This window comes from Natator depressus, chromosome 6 (genome assembly GCF_965152275.1).
Source record: "Natator depressus isolate rNatDep1 chromosome 6, rNatDep2.hap1, whole genome shotgun sequence".
NCBI classification, from domain to species: domain Eukaryota; kingdom Metazoa; phylum Chordata; order Testudines; family Cheloniidae; genus Natator; species Natator depressus.
The window spans coordinates 40,322,314-40,339,802 of NC_134239.1; the positions used below are offsets into that span (position 1 = coordinate 40,322,314).

General features: G+C 39.8%; 1 protein-coding gene across 1 annotated transcript in view; it reads left to right on the plus strand.

Annotated features, from left to right (window-relative positions):
• The window catches only part of CSTF3 (cleavage stimulation factor subunit 3), a 78,945-nt gene extending 64,838 nt beyond the window's left edge, over positions 1 to 14,107 (plus strand). Inside the window, exons 13-21 of the mRNA XM_074955104.1 lie at positions 8 to 82; positions 1,581 to 1,724; positions 1,813 to 1,915; positions 4,407 to 4,476; positions 5,615 to 5,810; positions 11,166 to 11,319; positions 11,796 to 11,890; positions 12,050 to 12,110; positions 13,472 to 14,107. Of these exons, the coding sequence (XP_074811205.1) occupies positions 8 to 82; positions 1,581 to 1,724; positions 1,813 to 1,915; positions 4,407 to 4,476; positions 5,615 to 5,810; positions 11,166 to 11,319; positions 11,796 to 11,890; positions 12,050 to 12,110; positions 13,472 to 13,674 (1,101 nt within the window). The 3' untranslated portion in view covers positions 13,675 to 14,107. The remainder of the gene's footprint in view (positions 1 to 7; positions 83 to 1,580; positions 1,725 to 1,812; positions 1,916 to 4,406; positions 4,477 to 5,614; positions 5,811 to 11,165; positions 11,320 to 11,795; positions 11,891 to 12,049; positions 12,111 to 13,471) is intronic.
• Positions 14,108 to 17,489: the final 3,382 nt, after the last annotated feature.

The following is a 17,489-nucleotide window of genomic DNA, read 5'->3' on the forward strand; positions in this document are numbered from 1 at the left end:
TCCTCAGAGTCGAATGAAGTATGAGAAGGTGCACAGCATATATAACCGGCTCTTGGCTATTGAAGATATTGATCCCACTTTGGTAAGATGATTCTATACTATTCAGTTTTAGTTTTTACACATTTCCAGTCATATTGATCTCAGTACACCCAAAGAATGGGTAGCGTTCTCATCAGTTAATAGCTCGAGTGGATGACTAGTGGACTAAGTATTAGGTTGAGAATACGTAGACTCTTGGAAACCACAGTTTCAAATTCCAGCAGGGTCAACAACTCTGCCCTTTAGTCTTCCAAGGTAGATAAATTAGGTACCATGCACTTTACTCTCTGTGTCCTTAAAAACCTACAGCAAGCCATCTCCATTCGAATGGACTTTGAAGATCCCTTGACATGCTTCATAAGAATAGGCATTTGCTTTGTTGACTTGGCCAAAATTTCATTTTCTCTTGCCATAACTGCGTGCTTTGCACCCATTGATTGCCACTCTCTATCCCAGTGGATGATGCAACGCAGTGGTGCTTTATGTTTAAGTTTATGAAGCACTTTGGGATGAAGTACACTGCATAAATACCCAAGATTAGTACTACACTGACACTTTAAGGAGGAAAAAAAAGAAAGTTGTATTATTACTATTTGTATTACAATAGTGCCCATTGTACTAGCATTGTACGAACACATAGTGAGGTAGAGTTCCTGTCCTGAAGAGCTTATATTATGAATAGACAAGACAGGGTGGGAAGGGAACAGAGGCGCAGAGAGGTAAAGTGATAAGTCCAAGGTCATACAGCAGGGCAGTGGCAGAGTCAGAAATCTGGTCTCCTAACTCCAGTCCAGGTCTCTGTTTACTAGATCACAATGCAGCTTCAAGTACAAGTGCATCTCTGTGAAACTCCCAGAGCCTGATTCTCTCTCCCTCTCTCTCTCTCTCACCAGTTTTTCAGTTGAATCAATGCTGTTACTCCTAATTTAACCCAGAATAAGTGAAAGGAGACTCAAGTCCATAGAGAATACACACCACAGATCAGTCAATTAATTAGCATATGCTTGCTATTTGCATGACCATACATCAAAATTACAAGTCTAATAGGACAGAATGAATAGTATTTCGGATCCCGTTACCCACTAGTAAATTTTTGAACAGACTTTTAGCATACATCTTCAGTTATGGGTCTTATGGCCTCCTGTATGTGCTCTGTTATCCCTGTAAGATACTTGCCATTTTTAGAAACAGCAAATGACTTATGTATAATTGTAATTCTCTGAAGGCAATAGCATATGTAAATTCATACCCACCTAACCACCTCTCCTGCCTCAAGAATTTTAATATTGATTATCCTTGTAATTTTATACAGGCCTCGTATCAAAAATAAATAGGTCGATTAAAGCTTTGGTGCAGTATATATTCCATGATGCTGCCTCATAGTTGCTACCTTGTCTGAACGTGTTGTTTCTATTATGATTTATTATATTTTGTGACTGGAGCGGATTCTAGATATGCCCAAAGGATCTTTTTCATATCTTAATACTTTTATATTTTGCATACCATCTTGTGTGTTGAACAAATCATCATGTATATTTCAGGTATATATACAGTATATGAAATTTGCAAGGCGGGCAGAAGGCATCAAATCTGGAAGAATGATATTTAAGAAAGCGAGAGAGGATGCCCGGACTCGCCATCATGTCTATGTCACGGCAGCTTTGATGGAGTATTACTGTAGTAAGGTAAACTCAGACATATTCTTTGGGATTAATGAAGTGTTAATAGTTGTGCTGCTTTTTGAAGCTGCTAACGCTATTTTAACATTTGCAGGACAAGTCAGTGGCCTTCAAGATTTTTGAGTTGGGACTGAAAAAATATGGAGACATTCCAGAATACGTCCTGGCATACATTGACTATTTGTCTCACCTTAATGGTAAGCTTCGGGGACTGGGAGGGCTATTAATGAAACATTAACCTTCACTATCAGAGTTTGGCTTGGGCCCAAGTTGTTTGCATACTGGTTTGAATTCTTTCCTACGGGGCAGTAATCTTCTTCACCAAACCTCTGTGATTTTGTGCCATTTTCTGCACCGTGAAGATCCAGAAATGAAGTGACATTGAGATCCCATTTTGTCTCATCACTATACAGAGTGGGCTTTCCAAGTCCTTAAGTACTTTGCACTGTGGCAATTTCACTGCATCTGTAGTTGACAATGGAAAATGTATTAGGAAAATCTAACTCCTTGGGCACAAAGATTCATAGGGGGTTAAAAAGTCTGTCTGCAGACTCAACAACAGTGATGGATTGATCCTTTCCTGTAGTGACTGCGGAATTCTGCTTCCAGGGTTTTCTGACCTTTCACAAGTACAAATAAAATTCATTCCCCAACAGTTGATGGGAAAAGCAAAATTCAAATTAGTATTGTGAATTAACTGACAACTTAGAATTGGTGTTTCCTCGGCAGGGGGCTATGGCTGTCAAAGGCCATGGATAGGAGGGGCATATAGTGCTCCAAGGATACAAAGCCATACACGTGCAAGGGGAGAGAGCATGCATGCAGTGTCAGTGTACCTGTTGTGGGGCTAGCAGCAGGGCAATGCCACTGCAGGACTCATTAGTGTGGGAGTTAATGGAACAGACAAGAAACTGGAGCTGTCTGAAGCAAAGGTATGGGGTTGCAGTGGAGGCTGTGTGTGTAGCTGCTGTGGTGTTTCACAGATTCAGAGAAGAGTAGGGAGAGTGGCTTGTCCTAACTCCCTAGTCTCCTTCCCTGCCCAGCCATGCTTTCTAAAGATTCATCAGATTCCCAAACCGCTGAGCTCACATGGAGGGGCTTCCACAGCTCTGGGTGATGTTACTTATCCATCCACACATACTGGCCCATTTGGGCCTATGCTTGCACCACTTTCCTTTCCCTACACTGGCATTTAAATGATACAATGTAACCCTTAGTTATTATCTAATAGCTCAATTAGCATGCTTCATTTATTTTCTCTCTTTAAGAGATTTTGAAGAGGGGGCATACTTGAAACAAGGGGACGTTTGTACAAAAATCCAGTTCCCTAACATCCCTCTGAGAAAATGGATATTTGTGTAAATTCTCATAAGAGCAGATGTAGAGAGGGGAAAAAAGCAAAGGCTTTGTGACATCACATACCAGTGAACAGAGTTGGCTGGCTGAGCCTGCTCACTTAAGAGATTTTTCTGAACAAAGGTAATATTAGTGCTAAAGAGCTTCACACTAAATATTTTTGAAAATAGCTCCCCCTTTTTTGTTGTTGTGACTATCTGGCTGGCATAGGGGGATTTTAGGGAAATCAGATGAACAGATAAGAATTTACTCTGCACCATTACACACAGTATCAGCTGGAACTTCACCAGCAGGACAGGATAGCATCACAGCAATAGGTGGTGGTGGGTGTCACAGTTACTGGACTATCTGCACCCCGACCCCTTGCTGGTCTCAAAGTGCACCCCTTCAGCTGTCAGGCCTTGAGTCTTTACCTCTTTTGGGGTGGAATCCCACTCTTGGCCCAGGGTCTGGGCTACAGTGCTCTGCAATCAATCATGCTTATTCCAGCAAGACCACGTGGGTTCAGTACCTGAAGTTTCTTCCCTTCAGGAGTCTATGGCCAGTGGTGCAAACAGTGATCAGACAACCTTTTTTAAACCAAAGTATTGTTTGATTTTAACCGTAGAAATAAAGCATAGCATAAGAGAAAAAGGATTCTAAAACAGTAGGTCTATATGCATCTCTTTCTTACCTAGAGGCGTGCCACCTCTACAGAGACTCTAGCCAGGCCTGAACCTCTTGGTCTGGGTGTCAGTCGTTTTCCCCGTTTGATGGGGTGTCCTTTTAAAACTAGTTTAGTTTTTTGTTCTCCTGAGTTCAGACTTGGACCTTGCTGCCCACAACCAGTTTGGGGAACTCTGCAGGCAGTCAGAGAGAGACCATCAAAGCAAAGGGCTCCTGCATTGTACCTTGCTGGGCAGATGGATGGTTATCTCAAGCCATTGTCCTGTTTCCTGCTTGTTTTTCCAACAGCCTGGTATTAAACTAAGCCAACATATTCATACCGTGAAAAACCCAATAACCAGGTCACAATACACTATTCATATGTTACAGAACAACTCCATTTCCACCACAGTAAGTACCTATAAAATATTGAGAGGTCCATGCAGGAGACTTTTGCATTTCCTGATACCACCGCAATAGGATTGACTTGCATATTGATACAGCTGTAGCTGTGTATTTAGGTTTATTGAATCCTATTTATTGAAAATAAAATAAAGTCAGAGTATCATATCGTTGGAACGAGCTTTTATTTTTCACTTTAAAGACAAATTTCTCTGAGTAGAAGCAGATTTGGAACTGGATTTAATGTTTATACTTTTTAATTGTTATATATTTTTATTTTTTTAGAGGACAATAATACAAGAGTTTTGTTTGAACGTGTTTTAACATCAGGAAGCCTCCCACCTGAGAAATCTGGGTAAGTTTGTCAAATTATTTTGTTTTTCTATCTTTGAAAACCCTCCTTTAAAGCTTAGACGTCACAAATTAACTAGAAGAATTGCTGCAGGTGTACTCTCCCTCATAATCCCACCTAAAGGAAAGGGCATAGAATTCACCCCTTGGACTACAGAAGCTGCTCAGCACAGCATTGGTGACGACATAGGACAAAAACCTCCTGCACTGTAAATATACAACACTTTCTTTAGCCAGTGGTACTGCTGATCACAATATTGTTCCCTGCCATTTTGGGAAAGGAAGGGAAAAACTGTGGGGAATAATGCAAGCCCATGAGAGAAGGTGAGATGGGAACTGATGGGAAATGGACTTTCCAAGGAGTACAAAAAGCAGAGAAATAACTACAGTGCAAAAGGATCGTAGATGAGCTTGCAGCCCTTTCCCATCTGGTCCCTAACCCTGTCAGCCATGCTTCCACCATCTCCTCTATTAAACACAGTTCTTCCAACAAGACTACAAACCCTGGTGCTCCCCACAGGGAAATGTCCACAAGCCTTACATTACAAGACCTATGCATCATAGTCAAATGTTCCACTGCTCTGCTCATTCATGCCCCAGTTTGTTGCTTCTGATCCTCTGAGAGAGAAGAATTTTTATCCACATTTCAAAGAAGGTATAGAGTTTAGAAGCCAAATTCTCCTCAAAGGTGGGCTGTGAAGCTCAAATGAAAGTTGAATTAAGCCCAGATATACGTGCTCAGATCCCTTCTTACCAAGCTGTGTGGGATTTTCTGCAAAGAAATTGGGATTTACCATTGTGCAGAACACGGGGCATTGATTGCTCGCTCTCTCTCGCTGCCCTCCACACTACTGCCGTGGTGTTGGTTGTATATAGTTTGTAAAATGCTATAAGGTCTATTGGAGAGAAAGGTGTTATAAAAATGAGAGAGATTATTAGGAGCATAGTATTAGTGTTACTTATTATGCATGCACATAAAATAGATACTTGAAGAAATAATTTCTTCAAATGGTAATGTCCATGCTTCCAAATCCCTTTTATTGAAATTTGTGTATCTTTGTGTATCTTTACAAGTAGGAGGGATTCAGCATAGCTTTCCCGCCAAACAATCATTCATTCCCTTTATCTTTTTTCTTTCGCAGAGAAATCTGGGCCCGGTTTTTAGCTTTTGAAAGTAACATTGGTGATCTAGCTAGTATACTTAAAGTGGAAAAACGGAGGTTTACAGCCTTCAAAGAAGAATATGAGGGTAAAGAAACAGCTCTACTGGTAGATAGGTACAAATTCATGGATTTGTACCCTTGCTCTGCAAGTGAACTTAAAGCTCTTGGTTACAAGGTAGGTAGCTAAGAAAATTTAATTTTGTGATTAGTTCTTTTGAGATCTGGTGCAATCCTGTAACACTGTCTCACCTCATCTTAAAGTTTTCCTTGACAGACAAGAAAAAATAAAAACGGGTACATTTTTTATTAGGGTTTTACTCTTCTAATTTTTTAGCTTGATCCTGCCCCTAGTGGAAATTTTGTCACTGAGTTTCAAATAAAGCAAGATTGGGCTGTTATTTCCATAGACTCCTTTTAATTTTTAGTTGTTTTAGCTGGGCCCAGATCTGATCTAGAATGGAGTTAAATCAGGGATGAATTAGACCCCGATGCTTTTAACTCCAAGTTAAACCAGGAATTAATGTAGTTCACAGCCTTTTTGTTCAGTCCTTCACCTGCAAAGTTATTGGGTGGCAAAGTGAAAACTTCAAGAGGTCCCACGCTGCTGGCTCTTTGAATGCCAGGCATTAACTACTGGGGGGAGAGAACATGACTAACAGATACAACTCTGCCTAAATTAATATTTAAGTTTTTGCCTCCCATCAATGAAAAGTTGGTGCAGTAATGCCTTTGCCCTGTAGTACCCAAATCCTCAGTGCAGGCTTAATTCTGAGCTCCTTACTCAAGCAAAATTCCTGCTGAAGTCAATGGGCATTTAAAAGCAGGCATTCCTCTGCTAAAAAACTTAAAAACGACAACTATCGGAGCAATGAGCCCAATTGCTGTTCAGTCAGTAGCAAAACTCCCATTGACTTTGATGGACTGAACATGATATTAAGCAGGAGGGCTGAGAAAATCTGCCTGTCCTAGGTGGATTTGACACTGCCTTTATTTAATAACAACCATACTTCTGTTAGTGCTGAGAGCCTCAGGCATGTCAGTCACGATTTAATAGAATGTGTTAAGTGCTTGTATCTGATCTGTGATACTGGCAGTTCTCACGTCTGTTAAGCTCTAGGAATGTTTTAACCACTAGTTTAGTTTTTTCTGGGTGTATTTTTTTACTGATGTTTTAATTTTTTGCGATATGTAAAGTTTTGGGAAAACAATAATTGAGGGATAAGACTAGAAGGTTTTTGTGTTCAATGTGAAATAAGTAAACAAGTGTGAGAGCAATAAGAGCTTGTCTGCTGGAAAGGTTGTTTTGTTTCCCACTTCTGCTAAGAGGAAGGACACTGGAATCACATCTCTCAGAAAGGGTGCTTCAGAGTCACTTGTTGTTTTCCAAAATTGTTTATAAAGAACCTGATCATATGAGCCAGCTTCATGTGAGTACTCCTTATGAGAACTAGCTTATTGGCTTCAATCAAACTGCTCACATATGGAGGACTGGGCCTAAACATCGATTACAAATAATCATGGTTGGTGGAAGCAGGGCTGGTGTTCAGGCTTTGAGTCTGTGGACTCATACTTTAAAAAAATAAAAAAAAACCCCACACATTATTAAAACATAAAATGTTTATAAATACACACAATATACGACACAACCACATGTTTTAGATGGTGCAAGTAGCAATGCCTTTAATTAAGGTTGCTTAAAATTTTCCATTTTAGGATACTGTTTTCAGTATCCTATAATTTTGCTAAATTTCTGCTGCGCTGAAATTTCCAATGCTGGGTACAGGCCTCATGCTGACTTTGGTTTTTGTTTTTTTGGTGAAGTTTCAGCTAAAATGGTTCAGCTCTTTCCACAAATGAGATGTTTAGGAAAGACTGAAATAAAGGTAATGGTGATGGAATAGCACTGTATATCAATGATGAGATAGAATGTAAAGAAATAAGAAGCGATGAAATGGATATGACTGAGTCCGTCTGGGCAAAAATTAAATTGGGGAAGAAAACTATTAGAGCCTCCCCTGGGATAGTGCTTGGGGTGTGCTATAGACCGCTGGGCTCTAGAGTCCTTTTTAATGTTTTTAATAAAGTAAATACTAATGGAAACTGCATGATCATGGGAGACTTTAACGTCCCAGATATAGACGGGAGGACGAGTGCTAGTAATAATAATAGGGCTCAGATTTTCCTAGATGCGATAGCTGATGGATTCCTTCATCAAGTAGTTGCTGAACCGACTAGAGGGGATGCTATTTTAGATTTGGTTTTGGTGAGTAGTGAGGACCTCATAGAAGAAATGGTTGTAGGGGATAATCTTGGTTCAAGTGATTGTGAGCTAATTCAGTTCAAACTGAACGGAAGAAGGATTAACAAAAATAAATCTGCAACTAGGGTTTTTGATTTCAAAAGGGCTGACTTTAAGAAAATTAGTTAGGGAAGTGGATTGGACTGAAGAACTTATGGATCTAAAGGTAGAGGAGGCCTGGGATTACTTTTAATCAAAGCTGCAGAAGCTATCGGAAGCCTGCATCCCAAGAAAGGGGAAAAAATTCATAGGCAGGAGTTGTAGACCAAGCTGGATGAGCAAGCATCTCAGAGAGGTGATTAAGAAAAAGCAGAAAGCATACAGGGAGTGGAAGATGGGAGAGATCAGCAAGGAAAGCTACCTTGTTGAGGTCAGAACATGTAGGGATAAAGTGAGACAGGCTAAAAGTCAAGTAGAGTTGGACCTTGCAAAGGGAATTAAAACCAACAGTAAAAGGTTCTATAGCCATATAAATAAGAAGAAAACAAAGAAAGAAGAAGTGTGACTGCTAAACACTGAGGATGGAGTGAGGTTAAGGATAATCTAGGCATGGCCCAATATCTAAACAAATACTTTGCCTCGGTCTTTAATAAGGCTAAAGAGCATCCCATTTGTCATGGTAGCATGACAAATGGGAATGGAGGTAGATGCGAAACTCAAACAGCTTAATGGGACTAAATGAGGGGCCCAGATAATCTTCATCCAAGAATATTAAAGGAATTGGCACCCGAAATTGCAAGCCCATTAGCAAGAATTTTTAATGAATCTGTAAACTCAGCAATTCTCCAATCATACGGTACAACCCCTAACACAGTTCCTATTTTTAAGAAAAGTAAAAAAAAAAGTGATCCAGGTAACTACAGCCCTGTTAGTTTGACATCTACAGTATGCAAGGTCTTAGAAAAAATTTTGAAGGAGAAAGTAGTTAAGGACATTGAAGTCAATGATAAATGGGACAAAATAGAACACGGTTTTATAGATCGTTCCAAACCAACCTGATCTCCTTCTTTGAGAAAGTAACAGATTTTTTAAACAAAGGAAACGCAGTGGATCTAAAAAAGAAAAGGAGTACTTGTGGCACCTTAGAGACTAACCAATTTATTTGAGCATGAGCTTTCGTGAGCTACAGCTCACTTCATCGGATGCATACTGTGGAAATTGCAATTTCCACAGTATGCATCCGATGAAGTGAGCTGTAGCTCACGAAAGCTCATGCTCAAATAAATTGGTTAGTCTCTAAGGTGCCACAAGTACTCCTTTTCTTTTTGCGAATACAGACTAACACGGCTGTTACTCTGAAGCAGTGGATCTAATTTACCTAGATTTCAGTAAGGCATTTGATACCGTGCCACATGGGGAATTATTAGTTAAATTGGATAAGATGGGGATCAATAGGAAAATTGAAAGGTGGATAAAGAATTGGTTAAAGGGGAGACTACAACGGGTCCTACTGAAAGGTGAACTGTCAGGCTGGAGGGAGGTTACCAGTGGAGTTCCTCAGGGATCGGTTTTGGGACCAATCTTTTTATTACTGACCTCGGCACAAAAAGTGGGAGTGTGCTAATAAAGTCTGCAGATGATACAAAGCTGGGAGGTATTGCCAATTTAGAGAAGGACCGGGATATCATACAGGAGGATCTGGAGGACTTTGTAAACTGGAGTAATAGGATGAAATTTAATAGTGAGAAGTGTAAGGTTATGCATTTAGGGATTAATAACAAGAATTTTAGTTGTAAGCTGGGGACGCATCAATTAGAAGTAACGGAGGAGGAGAAGGACCTTGGAGTATTGGTTGATCATAAGATGACTATGAGCTGCCAATGTGATATGGCCGTGAAAAAAGCTAATGTGGTCTTGGGATGCATCAGGAGAGGTATTTCCAGTAGAGATAAGGAGGTGTTAGTACCGTTATACAAGGCACTAGTAAGACCTCACCTGGAATACTGTGTGCAGTTCTGGTCTCCCATGTTTAAGAAGAATGAATTCAAACCGGAACAGGTACAGAGAGGGGCTACTAGGATGATCCGAGGAATGGTAAACTTGTCTTATGAAAGGAGACTCAAGGAGCCTGGCTTGTTTAGCCTAACCAAAAGAAGGTTGAGGGGAGATATGATTGCTCTCTCTAAATATGTCAGAGGGATAAATACTGGAGAGGGAGAGGAATTATTTAAGCTCAGTACCAATGTGGACACAAGAACAAATGGATATAAACTGGCCATCGGGAAGTTTAGACTTGAAATTAGACAAAGATTTCTAACCATCAGAGGAGTGAAGTTTTGGAATAGCCTTCCAAGGGAAGCAGTGGGGGCAAAAGATCTATCTGGCTTTAAGATTAAACTCGATAAGTTTATGGAGGAGATGGTATGAGGGGATAACATGATTTTGGTAATTAATTGATCTTTAAATATTCAAAGTAAATAGGCCTAATGGCCTGTGCTGGGATGGGATCTGAGTTACCCAGGAAAGAATTTTCTGTAGTATCTGGCTGGTGAATCTTGCCCATATGCTCAGGGTTTAGCTGATCGCCATATTTGGGGTCGGGAAGGAATTTTCCTCCAGGGCAGATTGGAAGAGGCTTTGGAGGTTTTTCGCCTTCCTCTGTAGCATGGGGCACGGGTCACTTGCTGGAGGATTCTCTGCTCCTTGAAGTCTTTAAACCACGATTTGAGGACTTCAATAGCTCAGACATAGGTGAGAGGTTTTTCGCAGGAGTGGGTGGGTGAGATTCTGCAGCCTGCGTTGTGCAGGAGGTCGGACTAGATGATCATAATGGTCCCTTCTGACCTTAGTATCTATGAATCTGTGAGAGAAAATGTTTTGCAGATGCAAGATGAACCATTATAAGTCAGGTTTAAACATATATAAAAGTGTGTCCACACAGTGATTATCAGTTTAACTGCTTTTAAACCCATTTAAGTTAAGCTGGTACAACTTATACTTAGACAAGCCCTAAGTCATTGTACAGTGCCTAGAACAATGGAGCCTGATCTCAGCTGGGGCCTCAAGGCACAACTATAATACATATAAGTCATAGTCTAAATATAGGATCCAGGAACCTCCTAAGGCACCCAAGTTTGAATAGATTGAACAAATGTCTTCAGAAAGCATTAGAAAAAGTGTAGCTGAGATTGTCATTCTATCATTAATTCCTACTATGATATTGTTTTGTGTAAATTAAAACATGAAATTACTAAATTCCCTGGTTCAGTGCTCTCTAATTTCCGTTTTCAGGATGTCTCACGTGCCAAGTTAGCAACCATAATTCCAGACCCTGTGGTGGCTCCTTCTATAGTGCCTGTTCTAAAAGATGAAGTGGACAGAAAACCTGAATACCCAAAACCAGACACACAGCAGATGATTCCATTTCAGCCAAGACATTTAGCACGTAAGTCAAGAGTTTAGTCATGTTAAGGTTGGAGACTTCGTTCAGGGGCCTGTTACTGTCCCCCTAACTCACATCAAGCCATCCCGTTGAATTTAATGGGGATACTCATGAAGGCCCCTGTTCAGAAAAGCACCGACTTAACTTTAGGCATCTGCTTAAATCCCATTGGGACTTCAAAAGAATTTACGCACATCTAAAGTTAAGTTGGTTCTTAAGTGCTTTGCTGGATTGGGATAGACATAAGTCTTTGCTGAACAGAGGCCAGACTAAGGTAAGCATGAGAAAGGGTTGCAGAATCTGTTACAGCTAGCAGAAGCCTCAGGGCTAACATGCTGTAGGTTGTTTTATAGGATTCAGATAGCTGAAGACAATGACAAAAGGTACTTCTGCTAATTATTCATTTGTGTCAGAAGAGGTCTAAAGCCTGAATTACTCTGCCGTTCACATTTGATTTATACTGTTCTTTTCCTCAATAGCTCCAGGTTTGCATCCTGTGCCAGGTGGTGTATTTCCAGTCCCACCAGCTGCTGTAGTTTTAATGAAACTCCTCCCACCACCTGTGTGTTTTCAGGTTTGTTTCAATAATTAAATATTCCACAGGCTTCACAACTGGTACATACACTCCAGTAGAGTGCTTTAACGAATGAATTATATATACTGTGCTACTTAATGCTTCCAGTAATGTGTAAGTATTTCCTAGTCAGTCATCTAAATTCTTCTCCAATAACAGGGCCCTTTTGTGCAAGTGGATGAACTCATGGAGATTTTTCGAAGATGCAAAATGCCAGAAAGTAAGTTTTTTCTCCATTTTTATTCTATGTCCTTGAAGTAGCAACATGGCAGTGCATGGTGAGTGTGGGGATAGCTGTATATCCTCTTACACAGGAAATCTGCCTAGCAGTCTGTACTGAGATTACGCTGCTGCTTGCTGCCCTTTGATTATTTGAGATTTCCCGGGTCAGTATATTTCTCTGATTCATTATTGTTTCTATTAGGGCTGCTGTAAATTCTACAACTTTCCCATTATCATTTCCTGAGGTGAATGGTTCATAACTCAGCTAATAAAAGCCCCTCAGGCCTGGACCTGGGCATACACCTTTTCATTCCCCAAGTACACGTTTCACAAACTTAAGAGACATTGGCCATTTTAGAGTATGCATTGAATGGGGCTGTATAATCAACAAGAGATCTGAATGGATCAAGAGTCTCTTTATGGGTCTGGTCCCCTAATGCTTATAGCAGAACATGACACAATAGGGCTGCTGTGAGATCTAATATGCAACTTTCTCAGTATCTTCACCCTATATTGGAGCAAGTGACCAGACCTGAAACTAAAACTTAAGTCTTGCTTGTTACAGGAGAAAGTCACCTTAGGCAAGGATACTAAAGATGTTGTTTTCCATTTTGGACATCAGTTTCCACCTGAGATGTTTTCTGAAAGTAGCATGCAGCCAAAGTGACTCAAAAGTCAAAGCAGTACATTTCACTTGACTTTTCCCAGAAGATGTTTTCCCATGCAGTATAGTTTCCAGCCCACTCATTATTTTTGTTGCAAGATTGACATCCAGTGAGATGACTTAGATTTTGAGAATTCCCTAGGTGGAGAAGGTGCCTTGTTGTTTTTTAAAGTAAAGTAATTTAATTTTTTAAATGACAGTATCCTGGACTCTCACAAATGTTTGTAAGGAGTAAAATGGCAGAATTCTTCAAAGTGCAGTGGATTAATTAGTGGCTTAAATGAACTGTCTTTTTTCATGTCCTTGTTAAATTCGAGTCAAGCACCATCTTACAGAAACGTTAAGAGACACTGAGAAATGTGGAAGGAATGCCTTGTTAAGAAGTTTCTGAAATGTAACATTTCAAAGCTAAAAAGTCCTGCTTTCGCAAACTAAGCTACACCACTGAGTGTGAGTTCTATTCCCCCTTCGGCAACACACTTTAACAGCAGCATATCCTTTTGTTAGAGGTAGTAGTAGGAAATCCTGACTCTCATGTGATGTCAAAGGGTGACACATTTCTGTTCTGTTTTTAGCAGTGCGTCTCAGTACACCTGCATAGTGTCCAGGGCAGCTTAATAACTTGCTGACTTGTTTTGCTTATCAAGGAAAACCCAGTTTGTTTCTGAAGCCAATTAATCTTTCTTGTTCCAAAGCTGTTGATGAAGCTGTAAGAATAATTACTGGAGGCCTGCCTGAATTAACTGTGGAAGGCAATGGACCTGTGGAAAATAATACCATGTTCAATAAAGCTGTCAAGAGACCAAATGAAGATTCTGATGATGAAGAGGAGAAGGGATCTGTGGTTCCTCCTGTACATGACATATACAGAGCACGACAGCAAAAGCGAATCCGATGAAACCGGTTCCAAATCGGACTGTGAAAGACTTGTATGAAGAGATTTTTTTGCCTCTTATGTCAAATGTTTAAAAAGGGACAACCGTTTTTAACAAACATCTCCACCATGAGGTTTTGTTACTGTGGTGCCTCTTTATACTGTATGGTTCTTGATCAGCAGAGTCTTAGAAAGTGCTCTAAACAAAATTAGGTTTTTCAAAAACAATAGCACAAAATGTCTGAATTGCATTTTGTTCCTCTTCAAGTGTGTTAACATCTACCACTTGAAGTTTTGGGGGGCTTTCAACAGTTTTATTTTAAAAACTGGATGGCTTATAATTGTGAAGCATTTTTAATTCACAGTTCCTGGAAAACAGTTGTTCTCAGTTTGCTCATGTAGTGTCCTGCCTTATTGTTTGTTTTTATTTATGGCAGAATGTATGGAATCTGTTTTGTAGTTTTAAAATGGAAAAAACATTCCATTAAAATAAAAAGATATCAATAACTTCATGCCTCATTTGGATTTTGTGTGTACACTCTTACATCAGTCAAACAAAGCAGCCTCCCAAGCGATGTTCAGCTAAACATATAGGTTGGGAGGTAAATTCCTCATGATGTTTTCAGAGTTCTACTCCCTGCTCCCTCCCCAAAATGGTGGAAGATAGTACATTTCCTCATTCCAAAGTAAGTTAAAATGAAAAAACTTATCTTGCTGTGTTGTCAGTTCATCAGATGCACACTTTGTATACTGAAATTTCCAGAAGCACTGTTAGTCCTGCATTAATTGTATCCATAGTTACGGTTTTTAGTTTACAGGCAAAAACAAGCTATTAAACATTAAGTGTTTTTTGTTTTTAAAATCACTGCAGTCTTTTTCAAATAAGTTAATGGTGCATGGTACTTTTAGAAGCAAATTCTGGGTAACTGTACATCTTAGATTGCATTTAAAAACTTGCACCTTAATATTCAACATTGCACTTCAATAATTAGAGCATTATTTTTTCTCCACATTATACAGGCTCTTACTACATAAGAAACTTAAATTCCGACCACTGATGTGGATAACTGTAGTTTAGTGGTGCCAGTGAGATTTGAAGAGGTGGATGTACTCAGCCAGTAAAGTGTATTCTTCACATTGTGCAAGTTGAATTTGCAGTAGGAATTGCTTAGTAACCTGCAAAAGCATAATTTCATTTGACAGGAAAGAAGGTAAAGTGTAGAGGGGGATATTTACAGAGGTAGCCCCTGATCTGTTTGGTACAGAATCCTAGAATGGGGAGCAAATGTGGTTTTGTGAAGCAGCACAAAGAAGTTGAATCAGGTTCTAGTTGCTGGCTTGAGTGCTTACATTGCCACACTTATCTGAACTTATTTTTTATCAGAATATTTTTCAGTTTAGCTTGTCATCCAACAATCAGAACACCTGGGGAAAGTAACCAAAATGTGACATAGTAACATTTTAAAAAAAAGTTTAGTAGTAAGTAACAAATGCCCAAAATAAACATAACACAGCAGCAACTTACACTATCTGCAAGACCGACAAAGCCCAAACATGGAGTCACTGGTTCTTGGTTAGTGCAGTACCCCACACTCAACCAATGTGCCTGCTGCCCAGATAGCTTTTACAAAAAATGTAAATAAAGCTTTAGGAACAAAACACAATATTGAGAAAAACAGGATTTACTGTACTGACCAATGAGCAACGTGCACTGGTGTGTGTTGGGAACAGTAAGCAGGAGCTGGCACTCATGGACATCTGGACTTTGCAGCTTTGCCTAAATGAGGGTGATGATCTCCTACATTAAGCAAGTACACATTTATCCAGACAATTTGGTATTTGACTATTGCTTATCCATACAGTGAATCACCCATCCTGACATTGTACTTATTGCAGCATTTACTCAATGGATGCTAAGCATATGCAGTCTCTGCTCATGAGCGATTGTTTCTATATGCTTGTTTTAGCATTAAGCTTGTGGGTTGGTTTGTAAGTAATCAGTTATCACAATGATAAATGTAGTAAGAAAACCAGAACAGATTCAGTGTATTTTTAAACAAAGCTGGTAGGGGAACCACTCTTCCACTGCAATCAAGTAGTTTTTCTGGGAGGTACTAAAGTTTAAGTCTGGAACTCTGTGCAGGATTTCCAAACACTTAGGGTACGTCTACACTACCCACCAGATCAGCGGGTAGTAATTGATCTATCAGGGATAGATTTATCGCATCTAGTGTAGACACGATAAATCGATCCCCGAGTGCTCTGCCATCAACTCCTGTACTCCACTGCTGCGAGAGGCAGAGTCAACAGGGAAGTGGCAGCAGTCGACTCCGCGCCTTGAGGACGCAAGGTAAGTCAACCTAAGATACACAACTTCAGCTATGAGAATAGCGTAGCTGAAGTCAACGTATCTTAGATCAATCCCCCCACCCACAGTGTAGACCAGGCCTTATATAGCACAACATAAATAAAGCTCACCCACAAAAGCCATATGGGGCTGAGAGGGAATGGTGCCAGTCACCACTCATCTGCTATGCTTATTCCTCACTTAACCACCCAGATCTAAAAACCTTTGGTGTAGGTGTCTAAGTAGTTTTATTTTCAGGAGTGCTGAGCACACAAGAACCAGGTTTGAAAATGTTAGCCTTAATCCTCAATTTCACATCATATCAGCTCATGACCCTTACTTCTCATTTTGGCATCGGTCTCTGGCTTGTTCCTACCTTGAAATAATCACTCAAAAGGTTTGAGGGTAAAGTAGCCAGAAGTTTGGGAGCTTTCACTGAACTTGAATCTATAAAACTGGGCTAGATATTGCACTAGGAACTGTGGTGATGACCTGAGAACCAGGATGTACAGAGGAGTGTGAAAATGAAAACAAAAATTCAATTTAAAAAAAAAAACAAACCTTAAACAGTTCAGCTATGTCCCTCCTCCCTATCCCATACCACTGCACCCATATCATAAACAAAAATGGATGTAATGGTACTAGAAAAACGTACTGATCACTTTGTGGGTTGTATCCTTTTCCCCAGCACTGTTATTTTTAAGATTGTAAATCACTGCATTTATGGACAATATGGGCACTGCTGAAATATAAACAAAGAGCAGCAATTTAGGACCTGTACACTTAGATCCCATTAACAAGAATATCACAAGCAGAGTAGTTTGTTTTCTAACCTTCATCTCTCACAGGAATTGTTCAGGTGAAAACCAAAACATAGGTTACACAAAAAGGTAATATTGGGAGCTGCAACAGCGTTTGGGCTATTCTAATTCAAGAGCACCAGCTGTTGTAATAGGTTTGAAGCATCCACTGCTAATACACAAAAGAGTTAAGATCACACTGACACTACGCAAAGGTATAGAGAAATGTAGTACCAATGCTTGAGGACAAGAGCAAGAAATGCTTCTCTCTAATAGCCCTCAGTAACTTCTATATACAGAAAGTATAGAGTTTAAAGGCCAGAGTCATCTAGTCTGAATTCTTGCATATCGCAGGCCACCAGTACCTGCACACTAAACCCAACAACCGAAATTAGGCCAAAGTATTACAACGCAGAGAAGACTAGACTATTATGTGCCACAGGCAGAGAACAAAGGGACTGAGGCACACCAGTGAGACCGAGAGTAGAATAGAATATAGACAATCCAAAAAATAGTGCTAGACAAATTTTTGAGCTGAAGCTACTTATTTTCAATTTACTAAAGAATGTTCAAAATATACATTTTCAGGAGTTCAGCCAAAAGAACCATCCAACAAAGAAAAATGGTTTTCTAATAGTCATTAGTTTTGTAATCATAAAAATGAGGTAAGCTTTGTTTCAACCAAAGTTTGA